The 15,022-nt window shown below is 36.1% G+C and overlaps 1 protein-coding gene across 4 annotated transcripts in view; it reads left to right on the top strand.

Annotated features, from left to right (window-relative positions):
• ANTXR2 (ANTXR cell adhesion molecule 2) overlaps positions 1-15,022 on the top strand; it is a 149,799-nt gene that overhangs the window by 41,008 nt on the left and 93,769 nt on the right. For all 4 annotated transcript variants that reach the window (XR_004819907.1, XM_035726045.1, XM_035726044.1 and 1 more), the window contains one exon: positions 12,367-12,445. Coding sequence is in view for 3 of the 4 variants with exons in the window: in XM_035726045.1 (XP_035581938.1) it covers positions 12,367-12,445 (79 nt within the window). In the remaining variant the exon portion in view is untranslated. The remainder of the gene's footprint in view (positions 1-12,366; positions 12,446-15,022) is intronic.

The raw sequence follows: 15,022 nt of genomic DNA, 5'->3' as shown, positions 1-15,022 counted from the left end.
ACTTCATTAAAAACATTTTAAAAACATGTTAGCTACAAATTATTAGGAAATGATGACAAATATACATTAATTATTTTACTGACTTTTTTTTTTGACGTACAGAGTGAACACGAGATAGTAAGTTCTAGGCAAACCACTCTGGTTAGTACTATAACTATACATAATATACTCTTAGTAGGTTGAAAATGCTAACATCTGCTTTATCTTTTTTCTTAAATATTGATTAAAAGGCCCTATAAATATTTATCTGGATGGGTATGAGAACTATTGCTAGAGCCCTTTAAATAATCAGAGCTACAAGCATTATTTTGAACTTTAGAGTATTACATTTACACATGCACATACACACATATACACACACACGAGTTCCAAAGTGAGATTTTGATTAATTCCTATGGTATTTAAATATCAGTATTAAAGAGCAGAAGGAAGATGGCTCAATAAGGCATACCTTGGACTAGAAAATATTCGTGCTTTAATTTGTATCCAGGTCCTGTTAACGTCTATTTTCTCATGATCTTTGGTATGGCAATAAACCATAATGATGGCTGGTTAAAATAAGGGATATTTAGTTTGGAAGAAGAGCTTTTATTTAAATCACCTCAACACAGATAATTTCACTAGTAATTTAGTTTTTCCATTTGTGATTTTTTTTAACCCTCTCTATTATGAAGGAAATGATTGGAGACAGTTCAGATATTCCTTAGCCCAACAGTAGGGGATACAATATGTTTAGAATACTACATAAGATACAGGATTACTTTATATTGATCTCGCATATAGGGCAGAGGAATATAAAATATACAAGGTTCATTAGCTTCTCCTGGTTTTTCTGCTTCTGTCCTCGGCAGGAGTGATCCTGTTAAGACAGGTCATTTATGTCACCCCTCCACTTAAAATCCTTGATATTTTCCACTCAGTGTGAAAAATCTAAATATTGCAATGTTCTACGAGGTTCTATAGGATCTGGCCCCCTCTCTCCATCTTCCTTTGCCCCTTCTGTTATGGTCACACTGGTCTTTCTGCTGTTCTTTAACCACATTGACACTTTTCCACTCATTGTTCCCTCTGCTTGAAATGCCCTTCTCCTCATTCACTCGCACCTTCTTCAAGTCTTGTTCAAATATCACCTTCTTGGGAAATGCTTCCTGGTCACCCTATTTAATCAATACAGTCTTCCCCCTCTTAAGTTTGGCACTCCCTCTTCCCTTGTCTTTCATGGTTAATTTTTTTCTCCCATGCATTTATTCGTTTGTTCTTGTGTCTCCTTTCCTGCTAGGATAAATTGTTGTTCTGTTTCTTGCTCTGCCTGTAACACCTAACACAATGCTTGACACACAACAGATTCATAAATGTTTGTTAGATGAGAGGGTGTGTGCGTGTTTCTCAAGTATTTTGAATTACTAGTTATCTAAAAAGCAAAAAGAATACCTTTGATTCCTGGGGGGGTGGGGCAGGGGCTTATATCAGGTAGGCGAGAAATGGCCAGAATCATATTGGGGGGACATGCCATTTAAGAGAACAGAAAACTATCTTGGCTTTTTAATAGCAGTGAGTGGTTAAGGAAGACAGTTTACTTTCTTCTCCAGAGTAGTTATAAAATGCAGTATGCCTGTTCTATCCCAGACACTAAATTTGTTTTCTCTAGACTTTGCCTTTCGGCACTCTCATTTTGAAGAGACTACTGTAGAAACTGCTGATATTCTTCAGTGATTTGTAGATTGGCTAAATACCCAGGGGACATCATTTTAAAAAATCATGTAGAACATAATAAATATGAGACATGAGAAGTCATCATTTGTTTGGCTTTTGACATTAATATTTCACCTATAAGCAAACTGAGAATTTGGTGGGAAAGAGATCTGTCTAAAATAATTATTTTTGGTTTCTTCTTTTTCTTTTTCTTTCTTTCTTTCTTTCTTTCTTTCTTTCTTTCTTTCTTTCTTTCTTTCTTTCTTTCTCTTTCTTTCTTTTCTTTTTCTTTCTTTCTTTCTTTCTTCTTTCTTTTCTTTTTCTTTCTTTCTTTCTTTCTTTCTTTCTTTCTTTCTTTCTTTCTTTCTTTCTTCTTTCTTTCTCTCTCTCTCTCTCTCTCTTTCTTTCTTTCTTTCTTTCTTTCTCCTTCCTTCCTTCCTTCCTAACTTCTTTCCTTCCTTCCTTCCTTCCTTCCTTCCTTCCTTCCTTCCTTCCTTCCTTCCTTCCTTCCTTCCTTCCTTTCAAGTACATGATACCACTGAGGCAAAGCATGAGGTTTTATTTGTTAATGTGTTGGGCATTTGGGGACATCATTATTCTTCTTCTAAGTATGTTGCAAGTAATTTGGACCTTTCCTTTGCCTTGACTTTTCTTCAGATACTTTTGTAGGTGATGAGCTCTCTTACGAGATTGGATTAAAATCAACACAATGGAAACAGTTTAGCCTTGTAAGGTGACTGATGCTTAATATGTTTGCCTAATTAGCTTTTGGCTAAGGATTCAAACCCATAAAGTAGCTAGTTAGTCTATGTTTCAAATAAACACATCTGGCCCAACAATGAATGAAGATTTTTCCTATGTGAGGGTGACAGATGTGGTGATGGTCCCCCTGTTCTCTCACTTAAATAATTAACAACACCCCAGTGCGGTAACTCTACATAGACAGCCTCAAAGCCAGATGCATAGTCTCAGAGCTGTATCTGTGGACACGTGCCTTATCTCATTAGCCTGCTCTATCAGTTCCTTTCTCATCTTTATGTGACTTCCTGAATTCCATTTGGTTTGAGGATTAATCTTTTAGACACCTGAAGGCTCGTGAATTTTAATTTGTAAGAGGGTTAATGTGAAGTTGCTTTATTTGGGGAGATGGGGACAAAGAATATAGCAGTGGAGCTAGGACCATAGGTTTGCATTTGGAAATTGATCTTGTGAAGTAAACAAAGGTTAAAGCTATCTGGGCAAATCTTATCCACGTGTATCATTGGTTAGCATTCTTGAAATGGGTCTTTGAAGTACTTTCTTTGAGAGACATCTCTGTTTAATCAAATTTCTTTATTTGATAAAGATTTCCAGATTGAGATGGATGGATTCTTTTTTTTTTTTTTTTAGAATTTTATTTATTTATTTGAGAGAGAGCAGGAGAAAGAGTGGAGAAGAGAGAGAGAGAGAGCGCGCGCATGGGCGGGGGAGGGACGGGGGAGGGGAGTGGCAGAGAGAGAGGGAGAAGCAGAACCCCCCCAACTGAAGTGGGAGCCCAACGTGGGCTTGATCAGAGGACCCTGGGATCATCACCTGAGCTGAAGGCAGCCGCTTAACCCACTGAGCCACCCAGGCGCCTCTGGGATGGATGGATTCTATTACTTAAACAGGAAGAATGTAAAGGTGGTAGTAATGAGGTTGTTCTTTTGTATTTCTTTCATTGGACACAATTGAATTTTAAAATGTCATATGATTAAACAAATTATCTCACCATGAAAAATCTGTAGATTGTTTGAGAGTTTATTTCTGCCAGTGGCTCATTTGTACCAAAATATCGTAAGTTTGAATAGGAAGGACTCTGTGAAGTTCCTTGAATCCTTCCCCCTGCAGGGCATTGGCCTCATGGTGCAATGTGCAGGTGTCACTAGTCCTTGCAGTATGGGCTTATCCTCTGACCCTTGTTTAGTGAGACATCAACAATAGCACAGCTGCTCTGCCATAGTTGAGATCTCAAACCTGTAATTTGGCAAGAAGAACAGAGCAAATTGGGTAAATATACATAAACACATTGTGAAGAAAGAAAAACAGAACAGAATGAACCAGAGCCTTATCCTACAGCTTGTTTGATAGAGATGATTTAAGGAGGCATATGGTATAGTTAAATGTGCTTTCAAAAACATTGGCCAGAATCTTCTGGCAAATATGAAATAAATATCTAAATCAGATGAAACTGATAGTATTAGTTCTCTTAAAAGGCAGTGTGGGAAGACACTTGACAGAGTGTTTTGAGTAAGAAGTGGTGGGACATTAGTGTATGTGGAAAATTTTAAGCATGTGATATTGAAGGATCATTCAAATGAATGGTGTGGCAGACTTGGGGTTAGAGCCTGACTTGGTAATAGAATCTTGTTATTTTCTTCAACGTTGTTATTTTTTTAATATGATTATTTTGCCTGGAATAAAATTGATTCATTCCACTTGTCTTTCTCGGTTGAACAAATTCTGCCTTTTGCACAGCTTCTCACTGAACACTTCTTTTCAAAAACATACCTATATATGTAGGTGCATACAATCCCTAATAACCTTATTTTAGTAGCAGGTGATATAACAACACCTTATTCTCTCTTCTGTTCCTAATGAGGAATGAGACTTGATTTATTTATTTTTGTCATGGATACTAGGACATTAGTTATATCTTTACTTTGAATGTAAACATCAGAATCTTAGTGAGATCTAATCTAATCTAAACCTTAGTAAGGCTGAGGACTGTTTCTTTATTTCTCTACCCCTCACCTCAGTGTTAGAACCATTTATCTTTTCTTTCATGTGGTGTATTGCTTGCTTGCTTTCTTTCTTTCTTTCTTTCTTTCTTTCTTTCTTTCTTTCTTTCTTTCTTTCTTTCTTTTTCTTTCTTTCTTTCTTTCTTTCTTTCCTTTCTTTCTCTTTTTTCTCTTTCTTTCTTTTTCTTTCTTTCTTTCCTTTCTCTTTTTTCTCTTTCTTTCTTTCTTTCTTTCTTTCTTTCTTTCTTTCTTTCTTTCTTTCTTTAAGATTTTATTTATTTATTTGACAGAGAGAGAGCATAAGCAGGGGGCAGGGCCGAGGGAGAGGGAGAAGCAGGTTCCCCACTGAGCAGGGAGCCTGATGTGGGGCTCCATCCCAGGACCCTGAGATCATGGCCTGAGCTGCAGGCTCAATTGACTGAGCCACCCAGGCACCCCTGTTGCTTTCTGATTATATCCATAAATGTGATCAGTTCACCTAATCTGTTTTGCATCTGCATCCTAAGTATTATATTTAGTTCTGGAAATTATCTTTTAAGAGGAATAGCAATTGGTTCGAATACATCGAGGGGTGGCCAAAAAAGATGTTGCCAAGTATGGAAATGTTAAATAGGGTGAAATATAAAATACTGAAAAACATATGGTTCAGGTGTGACACATCAGCTGTCTTCAAACATCAGATCTGTCATGTGAAAGACAGATTTGACTTATTCTTTATTGTTCCAAGGAAAGGAGAAGGAAAGAGTGGAAGGTAAAGGGAAGCACATTTCAGTTCAGTGTAAGGAAGATCTTTCTAACAATTATTTAGAGAGTGTTTTGGTAACCAGGAGTGTTCAAAGAGGGATAGATATACGATGAGATAGAGGATATCCTTAAATATGTATTTAAATCCTCTTATATACTGCTTCTAAGTGTTATCAGTTTTTTTTTGCTATTACTAGGGCATTTGATATTTTTGGATGAAAGGCATTAAAATTGAGTGATTATTTCCAAGTATATTTTCATTATTTTATTAAAATATGCAAAAACAGCTAAAAAGGGGTTATTTTCAGTGTAATACTGAAAACAACTTACAATACAACTTTAGGTGTGATGTGCAGCACATCTCTGAATACAGCTTTTTTCCTTCTGAAATCTAGCAGTTTACACATATATTGAAATATCTCAAAAATTATTTTATTTAGGAATCCTTCATCCACTTTAAGAAAATATCCTTAGACAAAACACTAATTTACATATATACTCATCACTAGAAGTTGAATCTTTAAACTCTTCACAAATATGAAGACTTAAAAGTAATTTTCAAAAAGGTCTGCAGAGTATTTCATAGTAGCACTTGATTTCAAAATACCTTAAGTCACCGCAGTTCTAATAACTTTTTGAGTAGTTGCCAGATGAATTTTCAGTATGTGCAAATCAGAGGTAAATTACTTATTACTTCTGGCAAATGTCTTTCACAATTTTATTTAATTTTTTTCATCTTTGTTAATGGATCATAAAATGGCAGTCTTTTATTGGATATGCATTAAGTCGATAGTAAATGAATACTTTGCAAATAGGCTACTGTGGATAGAAATGTCAACCATATTTCGTGGTGTATGAAATTCCTTAGTTCAGAGTAGCTCTGACATATGGCACTGAGCTATTCTGTTTTGGAACTCTCCTACATCTTTAAACATTAAATAAACTCACTGTGACCATTAGGACTTACGGAATTTTATTTGCTTAATTATATATCACAATACTATTTAGTAATTTTTTTGTGTGGAATGAATTTAATTTTATCACTGTTGAGTACCATTTGACATTGAAATGCACTTAAAGCAATCTTTTTGTTATGGTAAGTTATTTAGGTTTCTTCTATCCTACCTTTTTTTTTTTTGTACGTGAGCTCTAGGCCCAACATGGGGCTTGAACTCAGCACCCTGAGATCAAGAGTCACATGCTCTAGGAACTGAGCCAGCCAGGCACCCCTTTCCTTCTACTTTGAAAAAATATTCTAAGGATGGAACAAAGATTGGATTAAGATATTTGTAAGCAATTCTAAACAATGTAGAACCAATTTACAGAAAAGGATGTTGGTATTTGTCAGTTCTCAGCCTTCTTCTCTTCCCTGACCACCCCTGCATTATGCACTGTGGGCCAGTCCTGTCTCAGAAGTTTTTCCTTTGTCTTTCATGATTTATATTCTCACTTCCCTGGCTGTTTCTTCTCAGGCTCCTCTTCTTACAGTCTGTTAACTCAATTATCACTATGGTGGGATTCCTGACCGTAAATGCATCTTCTCTAAAGCTTCCTTTTCTTTATGCTGAGCTCCACATGTCCAGACAAGATCTTTCCTTATTAGCTCTAAACCCACTATCCAAAAGTCCACTATCCAAATGTCTGCTGACTCACCTGGATTTTTCATGGGCACATTCAACTTGAAGTTCCCAGGTTAAACTTATGTACTTCTGTTCAAACTCGCTCCTTCTCCTGTGTTTCCTATGCAACCCACTTCACAGCAAGACAGAAACTTTGGTCATCTTTAACGATTTACTTCCTCCTTACCTTGTACATCCAATTAATGTCCAATCATTTTTATTCTAACTCCTTTATAACTCCCAATTTTCATTTTCACACCACCCTTATTGCCACTATTGCAGTTCAACTAGACTTTGATTCTTATTTGAAATACACCAAGACATTCGTAATTGGTCTTTCTACTGTAGAATTTACTCTTCCAATCTATGCTCTACCCTGTAAAAAGAAGGATATTTGTAAAATACAGTTATGACAGTATTTCTACATGGTTGAAAAACTCTTAAGACTGAGTCTAAATGTCTCAAAGATTGCATCCTGGGTTTTTCATAATCCTTCCCTACTCAGGCCGTATAATCTCAGTCTCACACTCTCTGTTGCTGCCATATTGAATGATTTTAGTTCCTTGACTGTTCTGTGCCTTTCTTACCTTCCAGCCTATCAAATAACGCTCCTTCCTCTTGGATCGCTTTCTAATCTCTTTTCCTCATTATCTCCTGATCATTCTTTAGGATTCATCTTTGAGTGACTTCCTACAGGAAACCTTGGTTGATGTCCCCATGGCAAAGCTGAACCCGTAGTGTCTCCCACAGCTGGGTCCCCTAGTACCCCTCTGCTTACACCTGTTTTAGATAATATCACACTCTATTGTAATTGTTTATGTAGCTCCCTTTCATTTACGTTTTAATACTGTGTTTTATTTGTTATTGCAACCCTGTTACCAAGCACATCTCAGCTTGGTCTATTGTAGGCAATTTACAAATATTTGTTTAATTAACTAATAATAGAATGATTGAGTGAGCGAATGAACTTATTGGCAAACATTTATAAACCAATTTAGAGTGCAGTTTTAGGTTTGAGGTGTAAGCACACAGCCCAACATACCTATGATGTTGGGTTTAATCAGATGATGTTTTGTAACGGGAAGGAAATAACACTGAAAAATTTTTTACACCAACCTGCATGATGTTTATATACTAGGCAGGTATTGAACAGTTTATCTCTCTATATTTTTATATAGCAGTGAGTAGAATGAAGTTCTTGAAGCCAAAAAGGGTTAGGTAATTATTTAATTGCTGTTGTATATTCTTCTGTATTATCTGTGTTATTTTTTAGCTTGGGTCTAAAAGATTTTATATAAAAAGTACCTAGTTGGGGCGACTGGGTGGCTCCATTGTTAAGCGTCTGCGTTCGGGTCAGGTCATGATCCCAGGGTCCTGGGATCGAGCCCCGCGTCGGGCTCTCTGCTTGGCAGCCCTGTTTCTCCCTCTCCCACTCCCCCTGCTTGTGTTCCTGCTCTCGCTGTCTCTCTCTTTGTCAAATAAATAAATAAATTAAATCTTTAAAAAAAAAAGTACCTTGTTCTTCTAAATAATGTTAGAAAAATAGTCAGTAGTCTCACAATAATGTGAGAATACCTGCTGTATTCCAGCCACTGTGTTGGATATTTTATGTTTATTATTTTATTAAGCTCTCCTCCCCCAGACAACTCTGAAATAGGTAAAATTATCCGCATTTTATAGATTGAGGGATGCAAGATTGAGAGTGCAGTGACTAGGCTTCAAACCCAGGACTCCTGATTCCTCAACTCCTGGGCTAGATCCTTCCCTGTTTATAATTTTAATTGATTCTTAGGATAAATAAAAATGAACTCTCCCAGACGTCTGGGTGGCTCATTCGGTTAAGCGTATGCCTTCAGCTCAGGTCATGATCCCGGGGTCCTGGGATCAAGTCCCATATCGGGCTTCTTGTGGGGAGCCTGCTTCTCCCTCTTCCTCTGCCCCCCTGCCCATGCTCTCTCTCTTTCTGACAAATAAATAAATAAAATCTTTTTAAAAAATGAACTCTCCCCTCACTTCTCACTTCTGTATGGAATTATGTAAAACCAACATGACTTTCATATATTTTTTTTAATCCATAATAAAGTCTCTGTAACTGTGAGTGTGGGTTCTCTTGTTAGTAATACACTAACCAGAAGTAGGGGTTATATAGGAATGAACAATCCATAGGTACTAACAGAACTGACATGAAATATGACAGAGAACATTAAATACATATATCGGAGTTTTGGGGTAATGAAAGGTCAGGGTATTAGGTTTTGGTTAGAGGGCAGAGTGGCTTTATCAACCTGTGTGCCAGCAAAGGAGTAGCATAAGGTTGGGCAAAGGTATCATTCATGGCAGTACCAGTATCGTACCAATAATTTCAAAAATGTTTTTCTAAAGAAACAACAACATTTAAAAGCAGAAGTAACTTTAATAGCATCTTTTTCATGTTCTCTTAGTATTTAGCAAATGACATTCTAGTTAACCATGAGCAATGTATGAGTATAGCAAAAACTTGGAGGAGTGTTACTCCACTCTGGCCGATGAGAGAAATTTAAATGTCAGACCCTAATGTACTTATCAAGGATTAAGGAAGTATGGGGTAGAAGTAAAAGCACTTTGACTACAGAGAGTCAGAGAAGTTCAGTGTCTGGGCAGGGTACCTTTGTAAGCTTGGGTTTCTTCACTTGGAAAGTGGAGAAGATGCTGCTGCCCAGCTCAGTGGGTCATGCAGGTTAAATGAGAAGATGAGCGCGGTGTGTCTGGCTCATAGGAGGGACTCGAGAAATGCCATCATTGTCAACTGTTGTTGAGGGCCATGCTCTGCTCTCAAGAAGGGGAAGATCATATTGTTTCAGTTGAGTCCACATGTCAAAAGAATCATCATCTCCATATCTGTGGAGACTTAGCTCAGTTTTATGTGACACTAGCCACATTATACTAGACTGAGATTTGGGGATAGTGCACGGTTGTTTTGGTTGCCTACAAGATCTCATCAACATGTATTTCTACTAAAGGAAAGGGTGAATTTCTTGTAAGATATAGCTTCTGTTCTTATTCCATTTGGATACGCATTAAAATCTTTTTTTTTTCCTTTTTCTCAGTCCGAAAACATTAAAATTTTTAATGTTTCCTTCATTAATTAGAGAGCAGCTTTATTTTTGGTGAATTCCAAGCACCACATTATAAACAACCTCAGTCTTATCTACTGAACCCATTAAATTGAATCAGTAATTTACTTGCAACAATCATATATTATTGTGAATTAGATCATCTTCCCCCAAACTAAAACCATGCCTACCATGTGGTATGCTTTCTGGTACATGTTTTAAAATGGAGGAATTGGAAACTAGGAGGGATTATTTTTGGATTCAACTATGCTTCGTCTTCAAAAAAAATAAAACAAAACAAGGCACTCATTCCTGCAGAATAAGCAATTGGGTTGAAGTTTTCTTTCTTAAATAAGCTGCTTGGCATTCTGTGAGGAACTAGTTCAAAAGTTCAAACAAGTTGATGTAAACATTTTAAGTTCTCATTTGTTTCTGGAGATAGCTGAACTTTTTTTTTTTTTTAAACAAAATATTTTGAAGGGAATAATTTACAAGACATATTTTTAATAGGAGTATTCCTGAATTTTGAAGAAGAGTTCAGCTCCAAGTTTGCTAGGAGTATCTTTCCTAATAGCTCTGTTCCTGTATGAATCCAAACTAAATATTGCATTGAGAAAAGAAACACATTAAGGACTTTGATTTCAACAAGCCTGTATGGTCTGATGGGAAGTCTTCAAAATTAGTTAGAACCCTACCTAGCTTTACCACTTTCAGCAAGGCAATTAGCATTTCTGGGCCTTATGTACCCCATCTGCACAACTGTGAAACTACTACTTACTTTAAGGGTTGTTATGAGGATTAAAGGAGATAATGTCCATAAAATGCTGAGGGTGGTATCTGGCACAGAGCAGGGACTAAATAATATTTCTCATCTCTCCTCTCTGGCATCATAATTGAAAATTTTACCGTTGGTTTGAGATTGCTTCTCTTTTATCATAACTCTCTGTAACTAGTAGTATTTGGCTTTCAATTCAAGGGATAGAGGAAGAAATCTTTTTTTTTATGTTTTATTTATTTATTCATGAGAGTCAGAGAGAGAGAGAGGCAGAGGCAGAGGGAGAAGCAGGCTCCCTGCTTAGCAGGGAGCCCGATGTTGGACTCGATCCCCGGACTCTGGGATCATGACCTGAGCCGAAGGCAGACACTTAACCATCTGAGCCACCCAGGCGCCCTGAGAAAAAATCTTCTAAATATAACAAAATTTTACTAATTCAGAGTAATTAGTAATTTACTAATGCAGTAATTCATTAATAGCTAAAAGTTTTTAGCTATTAATTCTTGGGATTTAGAATGTTTTATGAGAATGGGAGTATGGCACTGTATACAAGCTAGATTACCAAAATGTTACCTACCACTTTCTGCTTTAATGGGTGGATAGCTTTGAAATGTTGGCACAGTGATTATTATAGGATAATATACTGTGTAAACTATTTTGGAAAAGGACTGTTTTCTTAATGTTTAAAAATCTCCTTATCATTTTTTTGCCCTTTTGATATCTTATTAGAGCTTTTTTTTTTTTTTATTCTTGTTAGAGCTATTTAATAAATAAGTTACCAGGGGTGCCCTGGTGGCTCAAGTTGGTTAAGCATCCAGACTCTTGGTTTCGGCTCAGGTCACGATCTCAGGGTCGTGAGATCGAGCCCCGCATTGGGCTCAGTGCTGGGCATGGAGACTGCTTAAGATTCTTTCTCTCTCCTTCTCCCTCTGCTTCTCCTCCAAAGCTTTGTGCACACTTGTTCTCTCTCTCTCTCAAAAATAAAAACAAAAAATAAAAAAAAGTTACCAACTCCTGGCTGACTGAACCCAAATAATTAATTACTAGAATCTGAATTAATGAAATTTTAATTATTAGTGTCTTATAATTTGAAATCATGTTTCCAAAATAAGACCTGTATTGTAACTCTGATGTGTCTTAGCCATGAAAGAAAAATTATCCTTTCTTCTTCTACCTTTGTCAAGATATCTTAATGTCCTGGGACCATCTACAACAAATACCTACAAGTAAATTGAATTAGGTTTTTTCCTTCAGTTTATTTCTCTTGTATTATCACTTTCTCTATATTTTACCTTTGAATAGTTTATTATTTCCCATTTTTTATTCTTAATAATCTTACGATGATAGTAATATCTGAAGATAGGTAACATAAGCTAAATAGGATCTAAGGGTTTTTTTTTTTTAGGTTTTTGTGAAAACAGTCTCAGCATTTCTCTTAAGGAATTTTTTAATGTTCCTATTTATGTTAATACTTCTTCAGGAACAAATTAGATCATTTAAGAAAGTTGCCTCTGGTTAATAAGTAAGGACTGGACCGAAGGAAGAAAGAAAAAAGCTGGAATAACTGATCAAAAGTAGACTTTCTTGATGGTTTTGAATTATATAAGGAAATAAAAATCTCCCACAATCCTCTGGTTTTTAATTTGTTTTTCATTATTGTTTATTTTTTTTTCATTTTCTTTCAGAACTCTTGATGTTTCAGTGAGCTTTAATGGAGGAAAATCTGTCATCTCGAGCTCATTAATAGTCACAGCCACAGAATGTGTAAGTAAAAAGTTTGCATAAAGTTATTTTTTAAAAATGATTCCATCCAGAAATAATTATGGGTTGTCAGTGTTGTTGCATGCTATAGTAAGGAAGATGCAAACAGTGACACTGGAGACTACCACAAGGAAAACTCTATGTAGAATTTATTTTAAATTGTTCCTTTTTTTCCCTTTAGCCTCATTAAAAAGAGATTTTAAGATAGTATAAATTTTTTTTGATGTTTATACAATTAAAAAGTCATATTTAAAATCAAAATAAGGTACGAGAATGATTTTCAAATGAAGCATTTTCCTTGAAACGTTAAATATCAAATGGAATAATGTTTTTTTCTGTTATGAAGGTTGAATTATTGTGTCTAAGACATTGATTATGTTTTTGAAATTATTAGTATATTTTAAGGATGACTTCACATTTTGTCTATTTTAAATGTTGGTGCTTTCTAATATGAGTAAGTAATTTGATTTTGATAGTTTGATATATCTTAGTTTGGAAATCTGTTTTAATTGAGGTGATTGATTTGTATTACCTAAGATGCAATCATTTAGAATGTAAAGTTCATTGTTAAGACAGTGTTTTCCTTGTAGTTAATTTTTGGGGTTCATGGAAAGTTTTGATATTCATTGTTGAACATGAAAACAGAAAGCACTAAAAGGGACTGATTACATGGCTATTATTTTTATGAGTATATTATCTTTGTAAAAAAGACATTAATCAAAGCAAAAAAAAAAACACCCCAAATTCTTGCCTTCAAAAGACCAAAATTACAAACCTTCTCACATCTCATGGTTTCATGGCTTTATATTTTGATCAAGTCAGAGAGACATCTTTCCTTCAAAAAACAAAATAACTCAATATTATCTGTATAGAGACCGTTGTCTATCTCATTGTAAGAAAACATTGCAAGGAAAACAGATATCCATAGGGACCTTGCCACTATTGAATCCTTTGGATAACTCTTTATCAACACCTGTCTCTGATTTGAAAATACCTAGGGTTTTTTATCTCTTTTTATTTGTAATTCATGTTGCAATTTGCAGGTTTTCTGGTTCTCTCAGGATGTGGTTGGGATTACAAATGTTTTGTGGTTATATAGTTTCTCAGTGTTTAGCTCACTGAAATGGCATTCTTACTCCATCCTTCCTCCTGTTCTGCACCTCTAGCCGTCTTTTTTAGCCTCTCTTCCATGAAAGCAGGAAAACAAGTTTTTGTATCCCATAACCACTCACAATTTTGGTGTGCAGGGATGCTGAGGTTAAATGGCTCATTTGGAATTTACAAATCATGTACTTTTACAGAAGTCTTCCTAGGTCTTTCTGGTTCTCAGGAGAGCACATTGTGACTCAAGGTAGTTTAAGAGTAAGGTGATTTTTTAAAAAAGTGACATGGGTTGTGTCAGAGATGGAGAGAGTCAAGGGGCAAGTTGTAATATTAAGGAAGGGATCAAAGTATTTTCATTGAAAAGGTGAGATTTGAATAAAGACTTGAGGAAGGTGAGGGAGTGAACCCTGAAGACCACCCAAGGGAATAGTGTTTTATGCAGCAGGAGAAGCTAGAACAAAGCCTAAGGAGGCACTATATCTGACAAGTTTAAAGAAAGGCAAGGGGACCACTTGGCTGGAGTGGAGGCAGCTGGGGAGAGCAAGAGTCTCAGGATGAGTGCAGGGTTATTGTAGTGTTTTGCAAGTCATTTTAAGGGCTTGAGTTTTTCTTCTGAGTGAAATGGGGAACCACTGGAAGGTGACATGATATGACTTAATACTTGGAAAAGATCATTCTGGCTACTGTGTAAAAATAGACTTTGCAGGGGGTGCAAATGTGGAAATCTGGAGACCAAGTCCATGGCTATTTCAGTAATCTAGGAGAGGGGAGGATGTCTGCACTAAAGAGACAGCAGTGGAGATGGTAAGAAGTGATTGGATTCGAATAAATTTGAGTAAAGGTGGATGACATGAGATGTGTAGACAGATTAGATGTGGGTGTGAGAGAAGGACATTAAAGATAATTCTGAATTTTTCACCTGAGCAACTAGAAGGATGAGTTGTGGTCAGGTAAGAGCAGTGTTTAGAAGAAGATGAGGACTTCTGTTTTGGAAATGTTGAGTGAAAGGTGTCTATGTAGCCATCACAGTGGAAAAATCATAAAAGCAGTTGTTGCATATACAAGTCTGGATCCTAGAGAGAGGTCTGGATTGGAGATACACATTTGGGAGTTGTGTAGAATGAAGTAGTCAATGAAATTCCACATGATTTTTACTGAAAATAAAAAAAGAAAAAAGAACGTGGCTTTCACGAGCTTAAAGCAGAAGGGAAAGAGTACCAGAGAAAGTTTTTTTTTTTTTAATTGGAGAATAGTTGACATAGTTGTATTAGTTTCTGTTGTACAACACAGTGATTCGATATTTATGTACATTTTGAAATGGTAACCACAAAAGCAGTTACCATCTGTCCCTATACAGAGTTGTTACAATATTGTTAACTATGTTCCTTGTGCTGTACATTACTTCCCTGTGTTTCATATATTATTAAAACTGGAAGATTGTACTTCTTAATCCCTTTCACCAATTTCATCCCTCCC

This window comes from Zalophus californianus, chromosome 2, assembly GCF_009762305.2.
Source record: "Zalophus californianus isolate mZalCal1 chromosome 2, mZalCal1.pri.v2, whole genome shotgun sequence".
NCBI lineage: Eukaryota > Metazoa > Chordata > Mammalia > Carnivora > Otariidae > Zalophus > Zalophus californianus.
Note: the sequence above shows the minus strand (reverse complement) of the source record. Positions and strands in the feature narration are given on the sequence as shown.